Consider the following 19499-nt stretch of genomic DNA (forward strand, 5'->3'; position numbering starts at 1 on the left):
CATTTTACTACCACTTACTTTTCCAGCTTTTTGTTGCCTTGTCCCAATTTGTTAAAGATGTATGGCTGTCATCAGATTCATTTTTTTCCTAAAATGATACATTTTCTCAGTTTAATCATTTGATATGTTTGCTTTGTTCTACTGTGAATAAAATATGGGTTTATGGCATTTGGAAATCATTGCATTCTGGTTTTATTTACATTTTACACAGTGTCCCAACTTTTTTGGAAATCTTTTTGTAATTTCTCAACAACATTCGTGTATTCTGTCTTTCTGTTTTGCAGGTGAGGAACGATCTCACAAATGAGCTGGAGAAAGCAAACATTGAGATTGCAGACACAGAGAGTTTCTCCAATGATCCCTGTGGCAATGTCAAAAAGCTGAAGGTAGGTGAAGCAACTTAGAAACTTAAGGAAATGATCCAAGGCCAGTTCAACCTGTAGAATTCCCAGTTAAAACAAAATGACAAAATACCCATTAGGTTTTCATATTAGCTACAATTTTTCATACTGTGTAAAGTAAACCCTTTAGTATTTTATCAAGTGGATGTCTCCCTCTGTCTTGACAGTGGCCATTTAACCATATACATACAAACACATGCATACAAGGTTTTTTTGCATACAAATTTTGCAAAATTTTAAAAAAAGGATGCATAAAATCGATAGAAGTGAAGAGAGTGGAGGGGAGTAATACTTTTTTCCCCCCACTGATATGTTGGTGGAATATATGACGTATACAAGATGGAGCAGGTTGAAAGAAACATGAGATGATGAGAGAGAGGAACGAAGAAGGAACAGTAAGATAAGCCGTCGTTCCTAAAATATATGTGTAAATCTGTATCATAAGTGCTGACATTTTAAGCTGACATCACCCTTCCTTGATCAACTCTAAATATGCAATCCACAGCGCTGAAATCTTTACGGAACAATTGGATTGGGTGGATGGGGGGGTTCTTACACTCTAATGGGTCTTTTTCCCGCTCATCACACAACAATAGTTTTCTGTCTCCCCAACAGCTACATAATAGGATGGGGGAAGAGGGTGACACAGATTTCATTGTCAAGGCTGGAATTTTATTTCTTTATTTTTATTGGTTTTTTCACGGGACACTGTTGGTAATGTGACAATCCATGTGATGGTAAAGGCCCATGGCGTCACTTTGTGATCCACAAATAGAGCACTCACATCCGCGATATTCTTTTTGAAATATTCAAAAAGGAGACAGGCTTCGCTGCTGCTGGGCATTGTAACAACCCTCTCAGTCGCTTTTTTTTTTTTTTTTTTAATCTTTATCCCTCGTTCTCTGTCCCAAGTTCCCCATTTATTGCTGGACAGGCTGACAAAAACAGCATCAGAAAACAAAGGCAGACACGCATACATAGCACTTCTAATTTTAGTAATCTTTAGTTTGAACACAAACTAGGACCTCCAAGAGCTTTTTTATTTTTGGTGACAGAGAGCCAGTTTAGGCAGCTTGCATCCAATAAAAAAGCCACATGAGAAAAAATGTCCTGAAATCTAAATGAAGACCAAACAAATTTATTATTTATTATGCCTTAATTATTTATCGTACATTCAGAACTCTTCCCTCTCAAGTATGAGACACACCGAGGGATGGTTCATTTTTCGTTACACTTTACTTTTTTGTCTCATTAAGGCAGCAGGGGGTTTTTTGTCATTGTTTTAATGACATTTTTATTGATATTAATTTTGTCAGGTCATAAAATGATTGTGATCTAAAACTCAGACATCTGGCTTGGACTTAGTGGCTTTAAAACCAACAAACTCACAGCCAAACCTTGTATTCAAAATTCTGTTTAACCTAAAACTAACACGACGGCACCACTTCTCAACAATAAACTAGAAGCAACCTAATCTCAAACCTCTTTCACCTGTTTGCTCAGTGTTGTGCAACTTATACTGTAATAATACAACTTGTGTAGCAAATATAAACTAACATTTGGCTCCATAGACACTGTGGATCAGCTCAAGATGAATGGCTCACACTGATAGTGTAATTATAAGTTTGCCTATTTTGTAAGGCCTCTTATTGATACTCATGAAACTGATGACGCACCTCTGTTGGCCCACATCCCCAAACGGCACAGAGCTGCAAAAAGAACATCCTGCTGCAGGGATCGAAACTCTTCACATTCCATTTTAAAGACTTTTATTTTGAAACCCTCACGCTGATAATTGTTGTTCAGTTATTAGTGCCAAAACTTCAAACGATAGCCTTGTGTTCACCTTGAGTGAATTAGTGATCAGACACATCCCTGCAAGAGTTTATATTTCATCATATCTGCACACCACACACGCGCTGCACAGTAATCAAACAGATGGGGGTACGGTTTTAGTAATAGCAACAACACGTAGCCCAGTACACAAATCACATCTCCCACTAGCTCATAAAAGACCATCATTAGTACAGTGTTTATATGTGTGTGCGGTGCCTAATAAGCCTTAAAAGTGCCTGATTGGGATTACGAGTTACAATATTACTCAAACGGTTATCAGAGACAAATGACTGCTGTAAAGTTACGAACAACCCTGTCACAGATAAAGCAGTCAAGACTGCCCTTAACACTATACCCTGTGTCAGAACTATTATGGTAGCAGTTATATAAAAGCTTAAGCAATGAGGGTAATTTGGGGCTTTGTAGTGCCCCAGTCCATCTGCAGTGCAACACAACACAATACACTCACTCATGCCCTTGCCCACAACTACACAGCGTTTTCATGTTGTTGCCAGGGAGGCTAGAATTTATACTGAGGCTGTGGCCCACGGCCATAGTTGGAGTCATTTGGGTTAAGTGCCTTTTCTTCAGGGAAGAACAGTGTTATCGAGTAGCTGCCGGCACGTGTGTGTGTTTCTCTCTCGCTCTCTCTCTCTCACACACACACACTCTATCTATCTATTTATCTTTCTATCTATCTTAGCCTCAGGGTCATGGAGGTAAATTTCAGTGACTGGCCGCCCCTTCTGATCTTGGAATGCATGACATATGGTAGGGACTGCCTGAGGGGTGACTTAATGAACTGTATTTGTTGGTTCCCAGGGCAATGGCAGTATAACACAGGTTGTGTGTGTGAAAATATAGCTCGCGTTAGTCACATTCTACATTACACTTTAACCCAGACTATAAAACATGTTCATACATATTTCTTGAAAGGTACTGATATACAATTCTTTGCCATTTAGAGCTTCTATACCCAGCCTTTATTAGAGGGATACATTTCAGAACTGCTTATGTGCTATAAGCCAGCGGTCCCCAACCTTTTTTGCGCCACGGACCAGTTTATGCCCGACAATATTTTCACGGACCGGCTTTTAAGGTGTCATGCATAAATACAACAAAATAAAACTAGTACCGGTACCGAAAAAAAGAAGATTTATTCATAACACACGTGAAAAGACCCAGGAAAACCGAGTTAACGATAAAAACAATAACAAAATAACGCTGAAAACCGATAAAAACCTTGAAAACCATACATTTTACACCTGAGCCTCAACTCTCGCGGCCCGGTACCAAACGACTCACGGACCAGTACCGGTCCGAGGCCCGGGGGTTAGGGACTGCTGCTATAAGCAGTAGTTGCTACCCACATTCAGTGTTCAAGTATATTTTGCTAAGAAATGAGATCCTGTTATTACAAGGTAACTGTTACTAACACAGTTGTCCTTCCATTCAGTTTAATTTTCAATAACATAATTGATTCCTATCATTTGGGCCTGCATAAGATTGCTTAAAATGACAATTATGATAGTTTTGATCAATATTTATATCCCGATTATTTATTATCCATTGCCGTCCAAGCAGAATGCTTTCCTATCATTTCCCATGATTTGTATGAATGTGAAATAAAATTGGTCCTCTTTCTTCACCTAAGCTCAGTGCAAACGTAGAAAACAAATTTGAAAAAATGCTTCATCTCTGCAGACAAATGAGGCGTTTTTTCACCTGGAATAAGTGAATATTCTATAAGCAAAATATCGTTTTTCACTCTATTCCTTGCACCTGTGAATTTGTGGATCTTAACAAAACTTGTAGCGACCAATCTCTTTTCGCCGTTTTGCGTACAGTACAAAATAATCCAAAACAATTGAATGAAGGGAGAAGATCTTTTGTCCAGTAAGTGGACCATTTTCATGAAGCCCTCATTACTTATAGTGTTTATTGGGTACCTGTCTTTGCCCAAATGAAAAACATTTGCGTTGGTGATTTCAGTGCGCCTTTGCGACCTGAATGAATGCACAGACTGCACAGGCTCGCTTGTGGAGTTCTTAGTTGATATTGGATGGTTCACATTAGCTACCCTTGTTTTTCTTGGCCTTCATGCATTTATTATACCGCAGCTTTTGTTTGTATACCCAAACAAAGGATGATGATCAGCTTTAAGGGACAAACTCTTTGCTTTCTGCTGTGCCAGACATTTGTTATATATCTTTTAACTTATTGTTACTCATCCAGACTAGTCCAGGAAACTTCAAGCTGCACGGTATAAAGGGAACACTCAATTTGCTATTGATGGAGCACACATGTCAAATATTGTGCCAAAATCATGAGATTAAAACTCAGTTAATTGTGTTTTTGTACAAGTTATATACACTGAGTTAACCTATATCAATCTTATTTGGTTAAGTTTGGGACAATTTTATGTGTGTGTATTTTTAGGGGTGAGTTTAGTTTAGTTCTACTGTCTGTGGACACACAGTGTGATTGCATGTAGGTCTGTGCTTGTGTTTAGGACTACACATATGTCTATGCTCACTAAATGGCAGAGCCTGATCTTTTTTCCCCACCATGAAACATGCTGAATTTCCACCCGGGGACTCTGAATTATTTACAGAGACAATTACCAGGCCATGTGCCTCGAATACTCAAGCAAGTTCAGCCTGGTTTGCAAGCAGTTCTGCCTGCTGACATTGTCTCCGTTCTAATAGAAGGACTTCGCAATTTGGTAATGCCTTAGCCTCTCAACAACTGGTTTGTGACTCAGGTCCCACATCCCTTGTAGCTACGGATTAGAGGATTACACATAGTAATGAGTATGTACAGTAAAGTAAATACAACATCTCTGATTCTGTGTGTTTGTTAACTGTTTGGCGTTACGGTCGACTCACACACAGCAAAACTAATCCCATAGCATATAGACCCATGCAGTTTCACCAAAAGACAGCTGTGACAGCTTTTCACCATTAAAGCCAGGGAGTCAAAAGATCACAATAAAAAGCTTGCACGATTACATTAGGATTGTAAATTGAGATTGTGCAGCATAATCCTGATTTCTTTCTCTGTTTGAATAAAGTTAAATGTTTCCATTTAAGTAAATACGTATTTTTTTTTAGGACAATGATGTGAGGATCATCATTGGCCAGTTTGATGAGAACCTGGCCTCCAGAGTCTTCTGCTGTGTAAGTTTCTTTATGATGTTGCCTTCTGTTGTCTTGGCATTTTATTTTAAATGATAGAAATTGTCGTATACACAGTTGGCGCTATTAGTAAAATGCATTGTGTCATAATTATGTACAAAACTGACATGCTTTTTTTTAAATCCTGTTTCAATAAGGCGTAATTAAATATATCATTAGATGCACAGAATTTGGACTTTAGATGGTTGGATTTCAAAGTGTCATTTTCCTTTCTTTTAAGAACAACAAGAAGATTAGTTGTTAATCTGAATCTCCCTGATTTTCCATTGTTCCAACCTCTGATTATTGTGCCCAACCCAGGCGTATAACCTGAACATGTTTGGGAGTAAATATCAGTGGATTATCCCTGGCTGGTATCAGGGCAACTGGTGGGAACAGGCCAACAACACCAACTGCACCACCAAGAAGCTTCTCACTGCCATGGAGGGATACATTAGCGTGGACTTTGAGCCGCTCAGCCCTCGGCAAATCAAGGGCATCTCTGGCAGGGTGAGTGACATACATCTCAAATACACTCTGATGTGCAGAAGGTAATTTTATACTGTATACTTAAAAACGTGAGGTAAATAGAAAATTTTTAGTCTGAAGGTCTTCATTCTTAAAGCTTAGTGAAGTTTTTTAAGTCAAGTTAAATTTTTTTAAAAATAAAGTTTGATTGTAGCTTGTTAAAGTAGGGCAGCAACTAATTTTTCATTATGATTATTTTTAATAACTCTTATCTCCACTTCCTGTGGGCAAACTTCCTGTTCTAGACTCCATTACGTCACCTGCTCAAGTCTGCCCACCTGTGAATATCAACCTGTTGTCTCGTCCCTCAGGAAATTAAAAAATAATGACCCAGTAAACATATGAATTTGAACATAATCAAACCTATTTTTAATATTTCTCAGGATGGTCAGAATAAAAATTAAATAAACATTAGAAATGACTGTTACTTGCAGTTTCTCAGGTAGTGTTCAATGCCAATTAAACTATTTAACTAATTATATAAATAATGAATTATTGATAATGTTAGATGGAATTTGACGTCACAGCTACAAGGTGCCAGCATTTTAAATGCTCGTGCACTGCAGTAGTGCTGTCGTGAAAGGAAAGCTCAGCTTTCCACAGTGTGCATTTAACTTTCTGTAAAATGCTTTGACATTTTTTAAAATCTCTGTTTCCCTATTTTTATCATCCTCCTGTTTTGCCGTGGGCGCCATATTCTCCCTCTTTAATACTGAGTGCAGTTTTGGCAGACGATATAAGTGATACTGCCCCCATAGCTTTCTGTAGTTTATTGCAGTTACAAAAACAAATTTTAAAAAACCGAAATATTAGTATATGACGTTTAACAATAAAATTCCGCATCGTCTAATTTTTATAGTCGACGTTATCGATTATGCTGACAAAGATGGACAAGTTGATTAACGATCTTGTAGTGGGTTAAAACAATACATGTAGGTGTTGTCTAAACTTGAGCAACTTCCTCATGTGATCACTTTGTTCCAGCTAAAGAATTTGCTGACACATTATGTACAGGCATTACTGTGCAATTCAAATAAGCTAAACATGAAGGTAATAAGGTAAAATCTTGTCACATGCTCTTATTTCCAATTCATTTTGTATCGTAATTTGTGTGGCAAATGAATCATTTACTTTGGGCCACACTACAACTGTTCCAATGATTTTGAATTAACAGAACAGTGTTTTTCCACAGAAAAGAAATAAAATCCTATAAAGTTAGGAGAAGGACACTTTCTCTGTTTAATGTCCTCTCTCTTACCCTCCTTCCAGACCCCTAAGGAGTACGAGAGGGAGTATAGCAGAGAACTTCAGCAGAAAGGTGTGGAGGCAAGCAAGTTTCATGGTTTCGCTTACGATGGGATCTGGGTCATTGCCAAAACGTTGACGAGAGTGATGGAACTGCTGCGGATAAAACAACGGCAAAACATGTACCACAACTTCACCGTGGACGACCGTGAAGTAGGAAAAATGGTGCTGGACGTCATGAATGAAACCAACTTCTTTGGTGTTACGGTAAGTTAGGAAGCGGGCTGTTGTTTAGTTTGTGAATCTATAGCACATAGCAATGATAGTCTGACATGTTTAGAGGTGAAATTGATTTCTTTTACTTGACTCACTTTCATATGGTGAAGCTAGCACCATCAGACAAACTGACAAACACAAAGACACCGAAATTCAATGCACTGTGTTTAGGCAAAAAGTTCTCCCTAATACTGGTTAAGACCAGTGGACAAGTAGGAAGACTTTATGTATAAAGTGCAGTTTGATGGTGAAAATCATGTGCAAAGAGGGTGCTGCACCAGAAACTTCCTTTTGATTATTTTAGTAGCCAGCAGATCGTCATGGTCACCCATAATTTGAATAAAAAATGCCAACTTGTCTGACTACTAGCTAAGTGGTGGTAAATCTCGAAAAGGTGCAACACAAACTGGAAATAAAGAATGTTCCCTTTCAAATTAAAAGCTGTGCTTCAGCACTGCAGCCAACACCTTTCAAAAGGTGTGACTTTTACTCTGCAGGCATATGACCTCTGTCTCCAGTTTGTGTCGCAATTTTCAGTTTCACTGCCGCTCAGAGAGGAGCTGATGAGTATTTGCAGACACGTCGGTGTCGTCCATGCAAACTGCAGGTGGCTGTGAAAATCTGTTGGTGATCAAAGCAACCGAAACAAGGTTTTTGCCAGCCTGTTGGAGGATGCACATTTTTCCCTAACTGCCTGACGTTGCTAGATGGTCGTGACTGGGGCTTAGGCAACTCATTTCTCAGTGATTGGCCTCAACTTCCAGCAACTACTCACCAACCGGTTAGATAATACACATGTTTTCCTTGTGACTTTTGTTTACCAGCCGATTTCTAGGCTTTTATGATTCAGTCCTTAATCACTACTCTACAATGTCACATCTTCAAGTGGACAAGTTGGTGTTACATGTATAGTGGTCACAAGAATGCAAAATGTCAATACATGGTCAAAATGTTTAAATAACTTGCCAGAGTGCCAGTGGACTCTGATACTTCTTTATAACAAACATATGTATGGCTACATTTGACAGAGTGATTTAATCAAAGTGAGTGTTGTATTTACTGTGTATTTGTTATTTTAAGAAATAGAGCATTTACATCTGCAAACATTATTAGGAAACAAATACCTTTCCTCTAATGGTCACACAATACAGTAAACTAATTACAGCAACTGTATGTTACAATAAAAAACAGTTATAGGAATGACCAGCGATGGGCAGTAACGCGTTACTGTAATCCGATTACTTTTTTCTAGTAACCAGTAAAGTAAGGGATTACTATTGCAAAAACGGTAATTAGATTACCGTTACTTTCCCGTAGGAACGCTGCGTTACTAAAACCGTGATTTTTTTGCGAGAATGTCTCATGACAGTGACATAAGCAAGTGCGACGTTCGTGACAACAGCTGTGTGCAGAGCAACAATGGATAATATATCGAGTGCGGGAGAGAGTATGAGCGTGCAGCGTTTAAAGCGTGGAAGTACTGACCTTACTTTGAGTTTGATTCCATAAAAAGTGACAAAAACATTAGCGTCCGTTGTGCGTGGGAAGAAAAATTCTTTTTACAGCGAAAAAAAACCCCTAAACCTCCAAGCAAGCATCGAGTGCGCTACGACATAATGGGAAATTCACAGAGAAACTCGCGGATTCTTCCACTGACCGCTGTGGCACACCTGCACCAGGGTAAACCTCCGCCTACTCTACTCCTGCTTTACAGGTGAAAATAGAGCAAGAGGACCGCTGAGTCTTTGACTTTATTTATTTTCTGCTGTGTTTTACTTGCATCTATTTGAAAGAGTGAGTGTAAACACACACACAAAAAAAATATTTTATGTGCAGGAATGTGCAGAAAATAGGTTTAAATATTAAACAAATTTCTTCCAGTCAGAGAATGTTGCATATAATTAAATTTTTGCTTGATGCATAAAGTTAAAAGATTAAAACTGATAAAACAAGTTAAAAAAAAAAGAGACTTTCCCATTTGATTACATTTTGTATGATGGATTATGTAGAAAAAGTACATAATCCATCATACAAAATGTAAGGGCTGAAAGATCTATCGCTGAAAGATAGCGAAAGATCTATCGCTTTATCACCTATTCAGTTTGTAAATCGTGGTTTTAAAAAGTAACTAAGTAACTAAGTAATTAATTACTTTTGAAAATAAGTAATCAGTAAAGTAATGGGATTACTTTGGGGGGGGAAGTAATCAGTAATTAGTTACTGATTACTTTTTTCAAGTAACTTGACCAACACTGGGAATGACTGATATTCACTCTGTTTGGCCACAGATTCACTAGGTTGAGATTTGACTAGGTTCCTTCATATTTCCGACCTCTTATAACTTTGTTGTGCTCATGTTCTAAAAATGTGTTATGATACTGATACTTATAAGTTATACCTGTGAAGTAGGTAGACGATAATTAGATGGGCTGTTTGGCATGTGATGGCTTACACAATAAAATCATATTGTTCTTTCTGATAGTATTAAAAACTTCAACTGTGACTGGAAAATTGAGCCAAACGTATAAGTTATCATGCACATAAACTGTGTAGAATGTCAGAGCAGCGCACAGAGGTAATACAACACTGCTATGTTTGTTCTCCTTGTTTCTCCTAAAGTGATGTCATTTGGTGCTGCAGAAACACTCCACTGCATTCAGGATTGATCCTGGTGGCTATGCTAGCTGCAAGCAGCGTGTATACCGTATGTGTGTGCTCGGATGCGTGAGTGTGCTCGCGCTTGCTTCCTATTGAGCTGTTACAGGATATCTCCTGTTCCCTTGTAAAGGCCACTCAATTATTAGAGGATGCCACACTGCTCTCAGCCTAGACAGCCGGTAGGCATGCAGGGCCTCACTCAGCAGCACATTACTCCTATTATATCATATTCATAACTGGGTTAAACTGCAATTGAGGATTAAAAAAGAATGGACTATGTTGGAAATTGCAGAGGTGCATTAGTTAGTAAATGCTCAGCATTTTGCTCATAAACATCAATAAAGTCCAGATTAAAGATTCACAGGACAGTATAGTTGCTGAGAGAATGCTAAAGAAAGAAATAAAAGAAGAGAAAATAGCCTTAGTGAAATTCAGCACAGGCTCCTTTGTGACTGATGTCCCAGGGGGTATGTGTGTTGTAGGACTATATGCAATTTATTATTTCTCATCCCTCTGCTCTCATCTCTCTCAGTGCAGACCTAGTCCGGCCTGCTGATCAGGAGCAGGCTGACATTGAGGCTTTCCTGAGAGACTCAGGGAAGCAAAGCAAAGCGGGAATATCAATGGCCACATAACATTTCACTCTCTTTTTATTCCAAGCACACGAACGAAGATGAGGTCCTGATGCTGTTTGAGTAGACTAGCGACCTTATCTCCCCATTCAAATGTTTAGCGATTTATATTGATCCTGCATGTACCTGTTCCCTGTGGAGCATCTACTTTACATTCTTTACTTTAGTAAATGTAATGATAAACATAAAAGGAGAAAATTGTAAAAGGAATTCAAATTTCTGAGGTTTTTTTCCACTTAAAGTAGTAAAAGATGACAAATTTGAATTGAAATACAGGAACAAAGTCATTGTACATTACATCTAAATTCAGCATACTGTTTAAATATTCAATATTTAATAGCTTTTGACTTAAGTGAGTCATCACGTCTGACTCTGTCAGTGAATCCTATGACCCCGAGAGTTAGAGTTTGCCATTAAGAGGCAGCGAGGCAGCGATTTAGCAGCTATCTTTGTGAGGGTAGATGCAATTAATCTACATGGTCTCATTTTGTTGATGTCCTTGCACATAGATGCTTCTTTTGCTAGTGAAATTAATTTTATAATACCAACAACAATCCCCGGAAGTTTACAATTGTGAGCGGGAATATTGTGCATATAGTAAACAGCGTTAAAAAAAAAGTGGCTTTGCAGAATAATTAAACGCATCCGTCAACAATTATGGCTTTTCTTTTAACGGATTACATGAAATTAGATCAAAGCGCGCCCTGTATGCAGCACACGCGTAGCACATAGAAACCTCCACCCACACATGACAACGACTTAGGGAGGCAATTCTTCACTGCATGCTTCTTTTTATGTTATTTTCAAATTCTGATTTAAGAAGGAAGCAGCTGTTACACAACTCGCTCAATTTTCTTGTGAACTGCAGTGACTTGTGCCAGGTTTACAAAAAGAATTAATCCATGTGCAAGCACTGGTGAAAAGGCAAATTCTCCCTGTTTAAATTCTATGTGTGCACGTGTGTGCTTGATCCTATAGGATAATACCTGGCTTGAGCCTTGTGTTTTTCCTGCTGTCACGATTCTGCGCTGTGTGTTTGCTGTGTACACACTCGTCTCGAGGGACTAAACTGTTCTGTGCGTGATCTCAGTCCTTCTGCTGAATCAGTAGCAGAGGCAACCGCAGCAGCAGGAGAGTGATCATCGAAGGCTCCATAGTATTGATTTGGAGAAGACGGCTGACATTAGCTGGGAGAGACCTCCGGAGCATAGAGTGCAGATAGCTGCAAGAACCAAGGAACCATGGAATGATCGACACTGGAATTCATGTGGGAGGGAAGACGCAGCAGATTGTGATTGGTGGTTGACATGTCTGTGGGTTTAGGTCTGTTGCTCTTTTTTTATGTGGTCAGTGGTCATAGAGTTGGTATCAGTGTGTTTCCAAGTAATGGTGAGTAGCACAGCTTGAGGCTTGACAGTCACCTCAAACACACACACTCAGAAGAGACGGCACGGGAGGGTTACGTGTATTTGTTTTTCCACTTTTAATGTGTGTGTGTGTGTGTGTGTGTGTGCGTGTGTGTGTGCGTGCGTGCATTCCCACCTCAAACCTCGAATTCTCACAGGATGTTACACCTGCAGCACACAGACTGACATCTCATTTGACCCCAGCACTCCTGTCACTGACAGTATTCTCACCTCAACAGACAAAGTGATACATGGCCGCCTCCACCATCTCACCTCAGAAAGACTTTTTTCACACACACATACATGTCTGGACACAGTGATTGCTCCATCAGCCACCACTGTGGCACAGCACTGAATTTCCTTTCAGTACTGGCCTAAAAAATACCTGGCTGAGTCAATACAGTCTAGTGAGGTTGCCAAAACCTCATATTATCATGATACGTTGTAGAAAGACCCGAACAATAAGTTCATAATGCAGTCTTTATAGCGCAGACATTTACTGTATTTCCAATTAAGATGATCAACGTCTTTGTTCCTCTAAACATTTGGAATTCTTTGCATATTCTTGAGACATTGCATGCACTTTAGAGGCGACAACTTGGGGGCTGTTAAAACAACTACACACCATTTCACTGAGGTTTGTGATAGCTCCACTTTTGCTGATATGAAGGGCAATTATGGTGGTTATGCTAATGTTGAGTGAGAGCATGTGCAGCATGCAGCTACTCTAGAAACCTGGATGCATACACTTAGAGTCATTATGGGTTCAAGTCAAGTTCCCCCGTTTCCAACTCACATTGTCTGACCCTGTTTACACACCACAGTTATCTCAGTGTAATGCCTAATGAGCTGAACTGCATTACGCTGTACGATCCTCCTTAGGCTTCAGAAAGAATTGCGTAGCATATTGAAGAAAAGTGCTGTGTGTGACAAAAGGAACTTGTTAGCCTTGACAAGTCAGATTGACACTGTGGTGTAAAATTAGCAGAGGATCTGTTTTACATTGCCAAGTGCATGCGTTATCGGGGGGCACATGCATGCACATAGGCATGATGTGGCATCATTTTAAGTGCATACACATAGACATGCATGGATGTGCATACACACTCCTGCAAACATCAAAGATGCCACACAAAGACTCGGATTCAAACAGAGGGGTGGGATCTTGCACAGCTACTTCAAAGCTTTCCATCTTTTTGAGGCAAAATTGGGTCTGGCTTCCGTCCCCCACATTCCCCTCAGCTCTTTTTTAAATCTATCTATCTATCTATCTATCTATCTATCTATCTATCTATCTATCTATGCTAGCCAAGTGCTAATATAAAACCCAGTTAAATGCGTAATTAAGGACCTCTGTAAGCAGATGGTGGGCTGAATTAATTGAACAATGCTGATGCATCAAGAGGGAGACAGAGATAAAGAAAGGATGGAGTGGGAAGAAGAATATAGAAGAAGAAAAAAGGAAAAATAAGGTGGAAGTCACAAAGACACAATTGGTTTGAATATGTCTTATGATACTGCCAAAAGTTGAATTTTGCTCCATCCTGTCTAAATTTGCCAGACACTCCCTGGCCTGAAACTGCTTATTTTATTCCTTTGGAGATGAAATCAGAAAGTTTCCATTGTTATTTTTAGCTATTGTCAGGTGGTTGTTCAACCAGTAAAAGCTCACCTTGACAAAAATGCATTTCGGTCACGAACAGCTACAACAGCTTTTTTTTTTCTTAGCCACAGATGAGATGCACTTAAAGAATAGTTTTTTAAACTGCTCTCTGAGCTCAGATTTGCACCACTGCTAAGTGAGTAAACACAGTTAAATCATTCTGCTGTGCTGACCCAATCTCGTTCCAAAGATATTAGTAAATTAATTGGCTGAAGGATAATTTTGTTTACATCTATAAACAGATCAATTTTGGCCAGTTCTAATCAAATGAGATGCAGAGTGCACGAGCCGAGACTTTTCCTGTCAACACTCCAGTATCAGGAAAGCACTGTGCATAAATTTAGTTGAAGTAAGCTTCTATTTTTTTTCCTTTTTTTTTTACTGCTTAGTTCAATTTATACCTTAGGCTGCAAGTTCTTCATCAGCAGAGTATGTTTTAACAATTTAAAATGGTTATGGAATGATTTGAGTTAAATTAATGATGTTATATTCTTCTTCTTGTGTTTCCTTTTTTTTTCCAGGGCCAAGTCATGTTTCGTAATGGAGAGAGAATGGGCACAATAAAATTCAACCAGTTTCAAGGTATGTGTGACATCACCACCTGTCTCTTTTTTCGTTTTTTTTTTTACTATAAATTAGGCTCTTGGGGTGTGTGGAGCCTATCATAGCTGACACAGGCCAAAAGGGAAGAGTACACTTTGGAAAGGGGACCTGTCACAGGGCCACATAGAGAGGGAGAACGAGAGACAAAAACACACTGTCACATCCACTCATACAGCCAATTTAGAAATGCACGTATATTTTTTCGACTAGAGGAAACTTATGCAAGCAGGTCGAGAGCCTGCAAACTACACACAGAAAAGAGCCCAGGCTGACCAGGATGTTGACAACAGTAGCCTTCTTGGTGTGAAGCAGTGAGGGTGGCTCGGTATAAGTGCAAGTGGCCCACTTTTTGCCGGTTTTGTGGTTCCATCGCTCGATTCCCTCCACAGGCGTGGATGTGTTGGTGACAGAGAAGAAAACACTTTTAGAACCTTATTTCAATGCTACTAGCATAACAATTAAGTATTTAATCATTTAAAATTTCACAACACATTATGTGTTATATGAGAAAAATACAAAACAAATTGATTTATATTTAACGCTCACTACATTTCCCATGTCACACCCTCCTGTAGCCATCCACACTTATTCGTAACATGACTCCAGACTCTAGAAGTATATTGCTATCATTTGTTGAATGCGAATTACTCACATCTCTGTTCAATAAGAACTGAAGTTGTTTTGCTGTATTATCACAGCCATCTGGTTCCAATTAAAAGGCTGCCATTGTTCATACCATTGTCTATAGCTGCAGCAGACACCTATTCAGAAGAAAGAGAGGCTGAGAATATTTCCACGTTGGAAGTTAGATGCTTTGTTCACATATTTTTATTATTTTTCTGGAGAGAAGTATTTCTGGTGTGGAAAGCTTCCACAGGACTATCTGTGTGGTCACATAAGACACATAAAATGAACAATCAATTGCAAAAACTTTAACTATGCCCTTTACTCCTCTGGTATTATAGGATTTGTGCGCGGACATGTATATGAGAAGCATGCCTCGGTAATCTTTGTCCTCATATGGCATCATCCTGAGGTTGTTTTGAGCCAATGGGGCCTGCTGAGTGGGAGAATAACCCAGAGATTGCATCTTGGTGCAGGGGATTCCCAGCTCCCAGGCTTCCCAGACTATATGTAGCACACTGCATGGCGCTGTTCAGTCCTCTCTGCCTCACCATCTTATCTTCCTGACTGCAGAGGGGCTCGATCCCTCTGGCGGTTTGGATCACACTTGTGTGTGTGTGTGTTGTGTGTGTGTGTGTGTGTGTTTCTATCCCTGACAGCAGAAGAAATATAAAAGGCAGTATATGAATGCACTTTCTGGTCTGTGTGCCTTTGTTGGTGACTGAGTGCAGACAACTGTCCTAAAAAAAATAGTATAGTTAGTATGTAATAAAGATGGCACGATACCACTTTTTTAAGTCCGATACCGATATCATAAATTTGGATATCTGCCGATACCAATATGAATCCGATATAGTGTTTTTTTAATCAATAAAACTGTTTTTTTAATATCTTGCTGCATTTTGTATAAGTTCATTCTTAAGTTTAAATAAACAACAACACTAAAGCTATTCTGTTATACCTGTATGTAAAAAATACACTGCACCCAAAATATTTCATAGTTCAGCAAAACTGATCAATCTAATAAACTTAAACCTACTCAATCCTTCCTATTCTGGTATTTTAAAGAGTACTTAGCAGAAATATTAAACAACCTAACTAATAGGGTTGTAAACTCCCAGCAAAAAAAAAAATAGGGAACTACCACCCACCCTCCACCTCATGATGCTTAATTGACGTAATCAACTTTAATTTGATGCAGTGTGAAACAAAATGCACAAAAATCTATTATTTTTCAAGAATAATTAAATAGATTCAACATCTTTCTTCAACAGAATTGCAGACTGCACAGACGGTATCTTCCCAAAGGAAAAAGTAGTATAGCTTACTAGGGTATATTAGACTTAATAGTTACTATATACAGTAATGGACTTCTATACATTTTACATCAGATTAAAACTTTGGGTGTAAGATTCAGACAATTATTTATTAAAAGCTAGACATTTTAAATGAGAATAAGAAAGAAAAGTATGTCTTTGTGCCCCCCTTTTCCCTGTTAATGCCTTATTGGCCCCCCTGGCTAAACTTTGCTAGATCCGCCCCTGCACAGTTACCAGCCGTCAGCTACATAGAAAAAGATCCTGGTGTAGAAAGTAATATTAAATAAATTCTAACAACAGCTTATCAAGCTTAAACGTGCTGCTGTTGTTCAGCCGCTGGTTTCCTCTTTCTGGTGCAAAGTGGGCCAAAAACTAAGAAGAGAGACGGACTCGCGACAGAAAAGCCGATCAGCTGATCATTGATCAGTTTCACGATTGAAGTAGCAGCAAGAAGAGGCAGTCGCTCCATATATCGGTTGTTAAGCTTAACGCTGGAATGCTTTACAAACATTCAGAGATGAACTTACACACTTGCTTTACTTCTCTCTGGGATCACTTCATCGGAGATGAAATGCCGGTTTGGTAGCGAGGCTCCAAATACACACAGCCGCTCTATCACGTGAGCACACTGCTCCGACATGCTACGGTTATGAGATGAGTTACGCCATGTTGCAAGTTTTGTGAGGTGCTTTTTTGATATTTAATGGATCGGATTACATTGTTTATTTCTCTCTGATATTTACATCAGTATCAGGCCGATATATCGGATCGGTCCATCTCTAGTATGTAATAGGAAAAACTGCAGGAAAGTGTTATGTGCAAGTGCCCTATACCTGGGTTTAATTGGGTCTGAAAGTAACAAAGCAGTTTTTGTGATATTGACCACGCTGCCTTGGGAGCTGCATGCAAGGAATCAAATTGATTCAAAATCATAGTAACTAGGAGTCAGTTTTTTATACACCTATAAATTCACTTAACACAGCAAAATTCACTTAAATCATCAAACAATTATAAATAAGGATTAAATAAATACATCTAATAAAACTAACACAAAGAAAGTGTTTTTAAATGAACAGAAGATTTGTCTAACCATTTGGGGCATCACAGCTTACTTGGAAAAAAATATCCATATATCCATATATTAAAAATATCCCTTGAAAAAGCAGTGGTGGTATATGTTAATACAGCCTGTGACTTATGAACTAATTTCCCCAACATTTACGATGTAATTTATCTGAATTTGGAGTTGAGAAACAAATGATGCTGCATTTTTATTAGGAGAGTGTTTACCCTTCTTGTACAGCAGATTCCCAGTAATATTAGAGTAGCCTAACTTTCCCTTGTTACATTTTAATTAGACAATTTTGGGAAGGAGGGAGTCTTCCAAGGGAGTTGGGAACTTTTGTTTGCTTTTTCAATCAGAAAGGACAGAAACTCTGAGAAAACCCTTAGAGTTTATTATGTTGCTTTTGTAACATAATAATAATGTCATTGTCTAAAGGACAAAATAAACAAAGGTTTACATTTTCAGGTGTGATGAAGAATTAGCCGTTCTGAATGAGCGCTGTCGACAGCTCCACCCTTTAGTAATGTAACCCATGTAAATACCACTGAAATTTATTACAGGCTGTACCTTAAAATAATGTGCGAGGATCCTCTGTAATACAGTCCATACCCCTAACAGTAATGTGTAATTACAATGTAAAAAGTGTGTGTGTGTGTGTGTGTGTGTGTGTGTACTTGTTTTCATGACATCTCAGGACAATTTTATGATAACACACTCACAAAATGAGGACGCTCAGAAAAATGAGGACATTTTTGAGGTCCTCATTTTTCTGAGCCTTCTAAAGTGTTCTAGAGGCTCCCAACATGCTCCCAAACCAAAAATCTCGAAAGTCCTGAAACATCACAATTTTATGAAAAAGTGTGTTTAAGTGTGTTTAGCGTTTTTCCTCACTTTCAGTTTTCGCACCTACTGGCCAGTTTTGGAACTTAACACACTTTAAACACACTTTCAGTGACGTCACTCTGCGAGTCCTCATATTGTAGGTGTGTCAGACACAATAACACATTTGACCCAGGTTATACCCTTCTGGGGCTTAGCGGACACATGCGTGGACAGCACCTTTTAGCTCTTATGTCCACAGTCGTATTCAATGTTGAAATGGAGGTGAACTTTATTTGAATCATTCGTGGAATAATAACAGATAAGATTTGAGGCTTCTAAAAATTGTTCGTTCAAACCTTGCCAATTAAACAATCATTCTAACACATATCAAAAACTTTTCCCATTTTTATACATTTTAGGGTGAGCTATAAGCAAGGGTAACAACAGTTAAATCAGGCAAATCTTGACAAAAATGAAGGTCTTTAGATTCAGTTATCAGTGCCTGCACATCTTGGGTTTTTTTGTTGTTGACAAAATGTCTCGAAATATAAAGTTTCAACATTTGTCTAATTATATTACTATTAATTAATGAGTCTTACTTCTCAAGATCAATGCACAAATTGTCTGACCTTCACTATGCAGAATGATGTGTGTGCAGATTTTGACCCTTGAAGAGTTTATATTAATCTGCATTAATATAATTGCATCTGCAATCTGCAGTTGAACTTGGAGATTCCTGCCGCTGTCATCTGATTCAGTATGATCATCAGGCTCAGTCTCGACTCTGTGTATCTACAAGAATTGATGAAAAAAGTCAACACTTCATTATATTTTAAATTCAACTTACCTTATACTTTTTACAATATAGTATAAAATGCATATTGTTTCTTTAAAAACTAATAACACACTATTAAAAACTGCAGAATGCACAATTCCAGTTTCATTTAGTAATTCAATTAGTAAATAAAAGTGAGTAATTAAGTCACTTAATTAACTAAGCAACTGTAAATGTCACAGTATGCAGCAGTACAATTCAATTTCAATTCAATTTTATTTATATAGCGCCAAATCACAAAAAAAAGTCGCCTCAAGGCCCTTCATAGGTACAGAGAAAAACCCAACAATCATATGACCACCTATGAGCAAGCAATTTGGCGACAGTGGGAAGGAAAAACTCCCTTTTAACAGGAAGAAACCTCTGGCAGAACCAGGCTCAGGGAGGGGCGGCCATCTGTTGCGACCAG

At 38.6% G+C, this 19499-nt stretch overlaps 1 protein-coding gene across 1 annotated transcript in view; it reads left to right on the forward strand.

Annotated features, from left to right (window-relative positions):
* gabbr2 (gamma-aminobutyric acid (GABA) B receptor, 2) overlaps window positions 1-19499 on the forward strand; it is a 196123-nt gene that overhangs the window by 97307 nt on the left and 79317 nt on the right. The window contains exons 4-8 of the mRNA XM_006787722.2: window positions 285-386; window positions 5351-5416; window positions 5735-5923; window positions 7211-7453; window positions 14343-14403. Of these exons, the coding sequence (XP_006787785.1) occupies window positions 285-386; window positions 5351-5416; window positions 5735-5923; window positions 7211-7453; window positions 14343-14403 (661 nt within the window). The remainder of the gene's footprint in view (window positions 1-284; window positions 387-5350; window positions 5417-5734; window positions 5924-7210; window positions 7454-14342; window positions 14404-19499) is intronic.

The sequence above is a fragment of the Neolamprologus brichardi genome, chromosome 22 (genome assembly GCF_056152115.1).
Source record: "Neolamprologus brichardi isolate AB-2024 chromosome 22, ASM5615211v1, whole genome shotgun sequence".
In the NCBI taxonomy this organism is placed as follows: Eukaryota; Metazoa; Chordata; class Actinopteri; order Cichliformes; family Cichlidae; genus Neolamprologus; species Neolamprologus brichardi.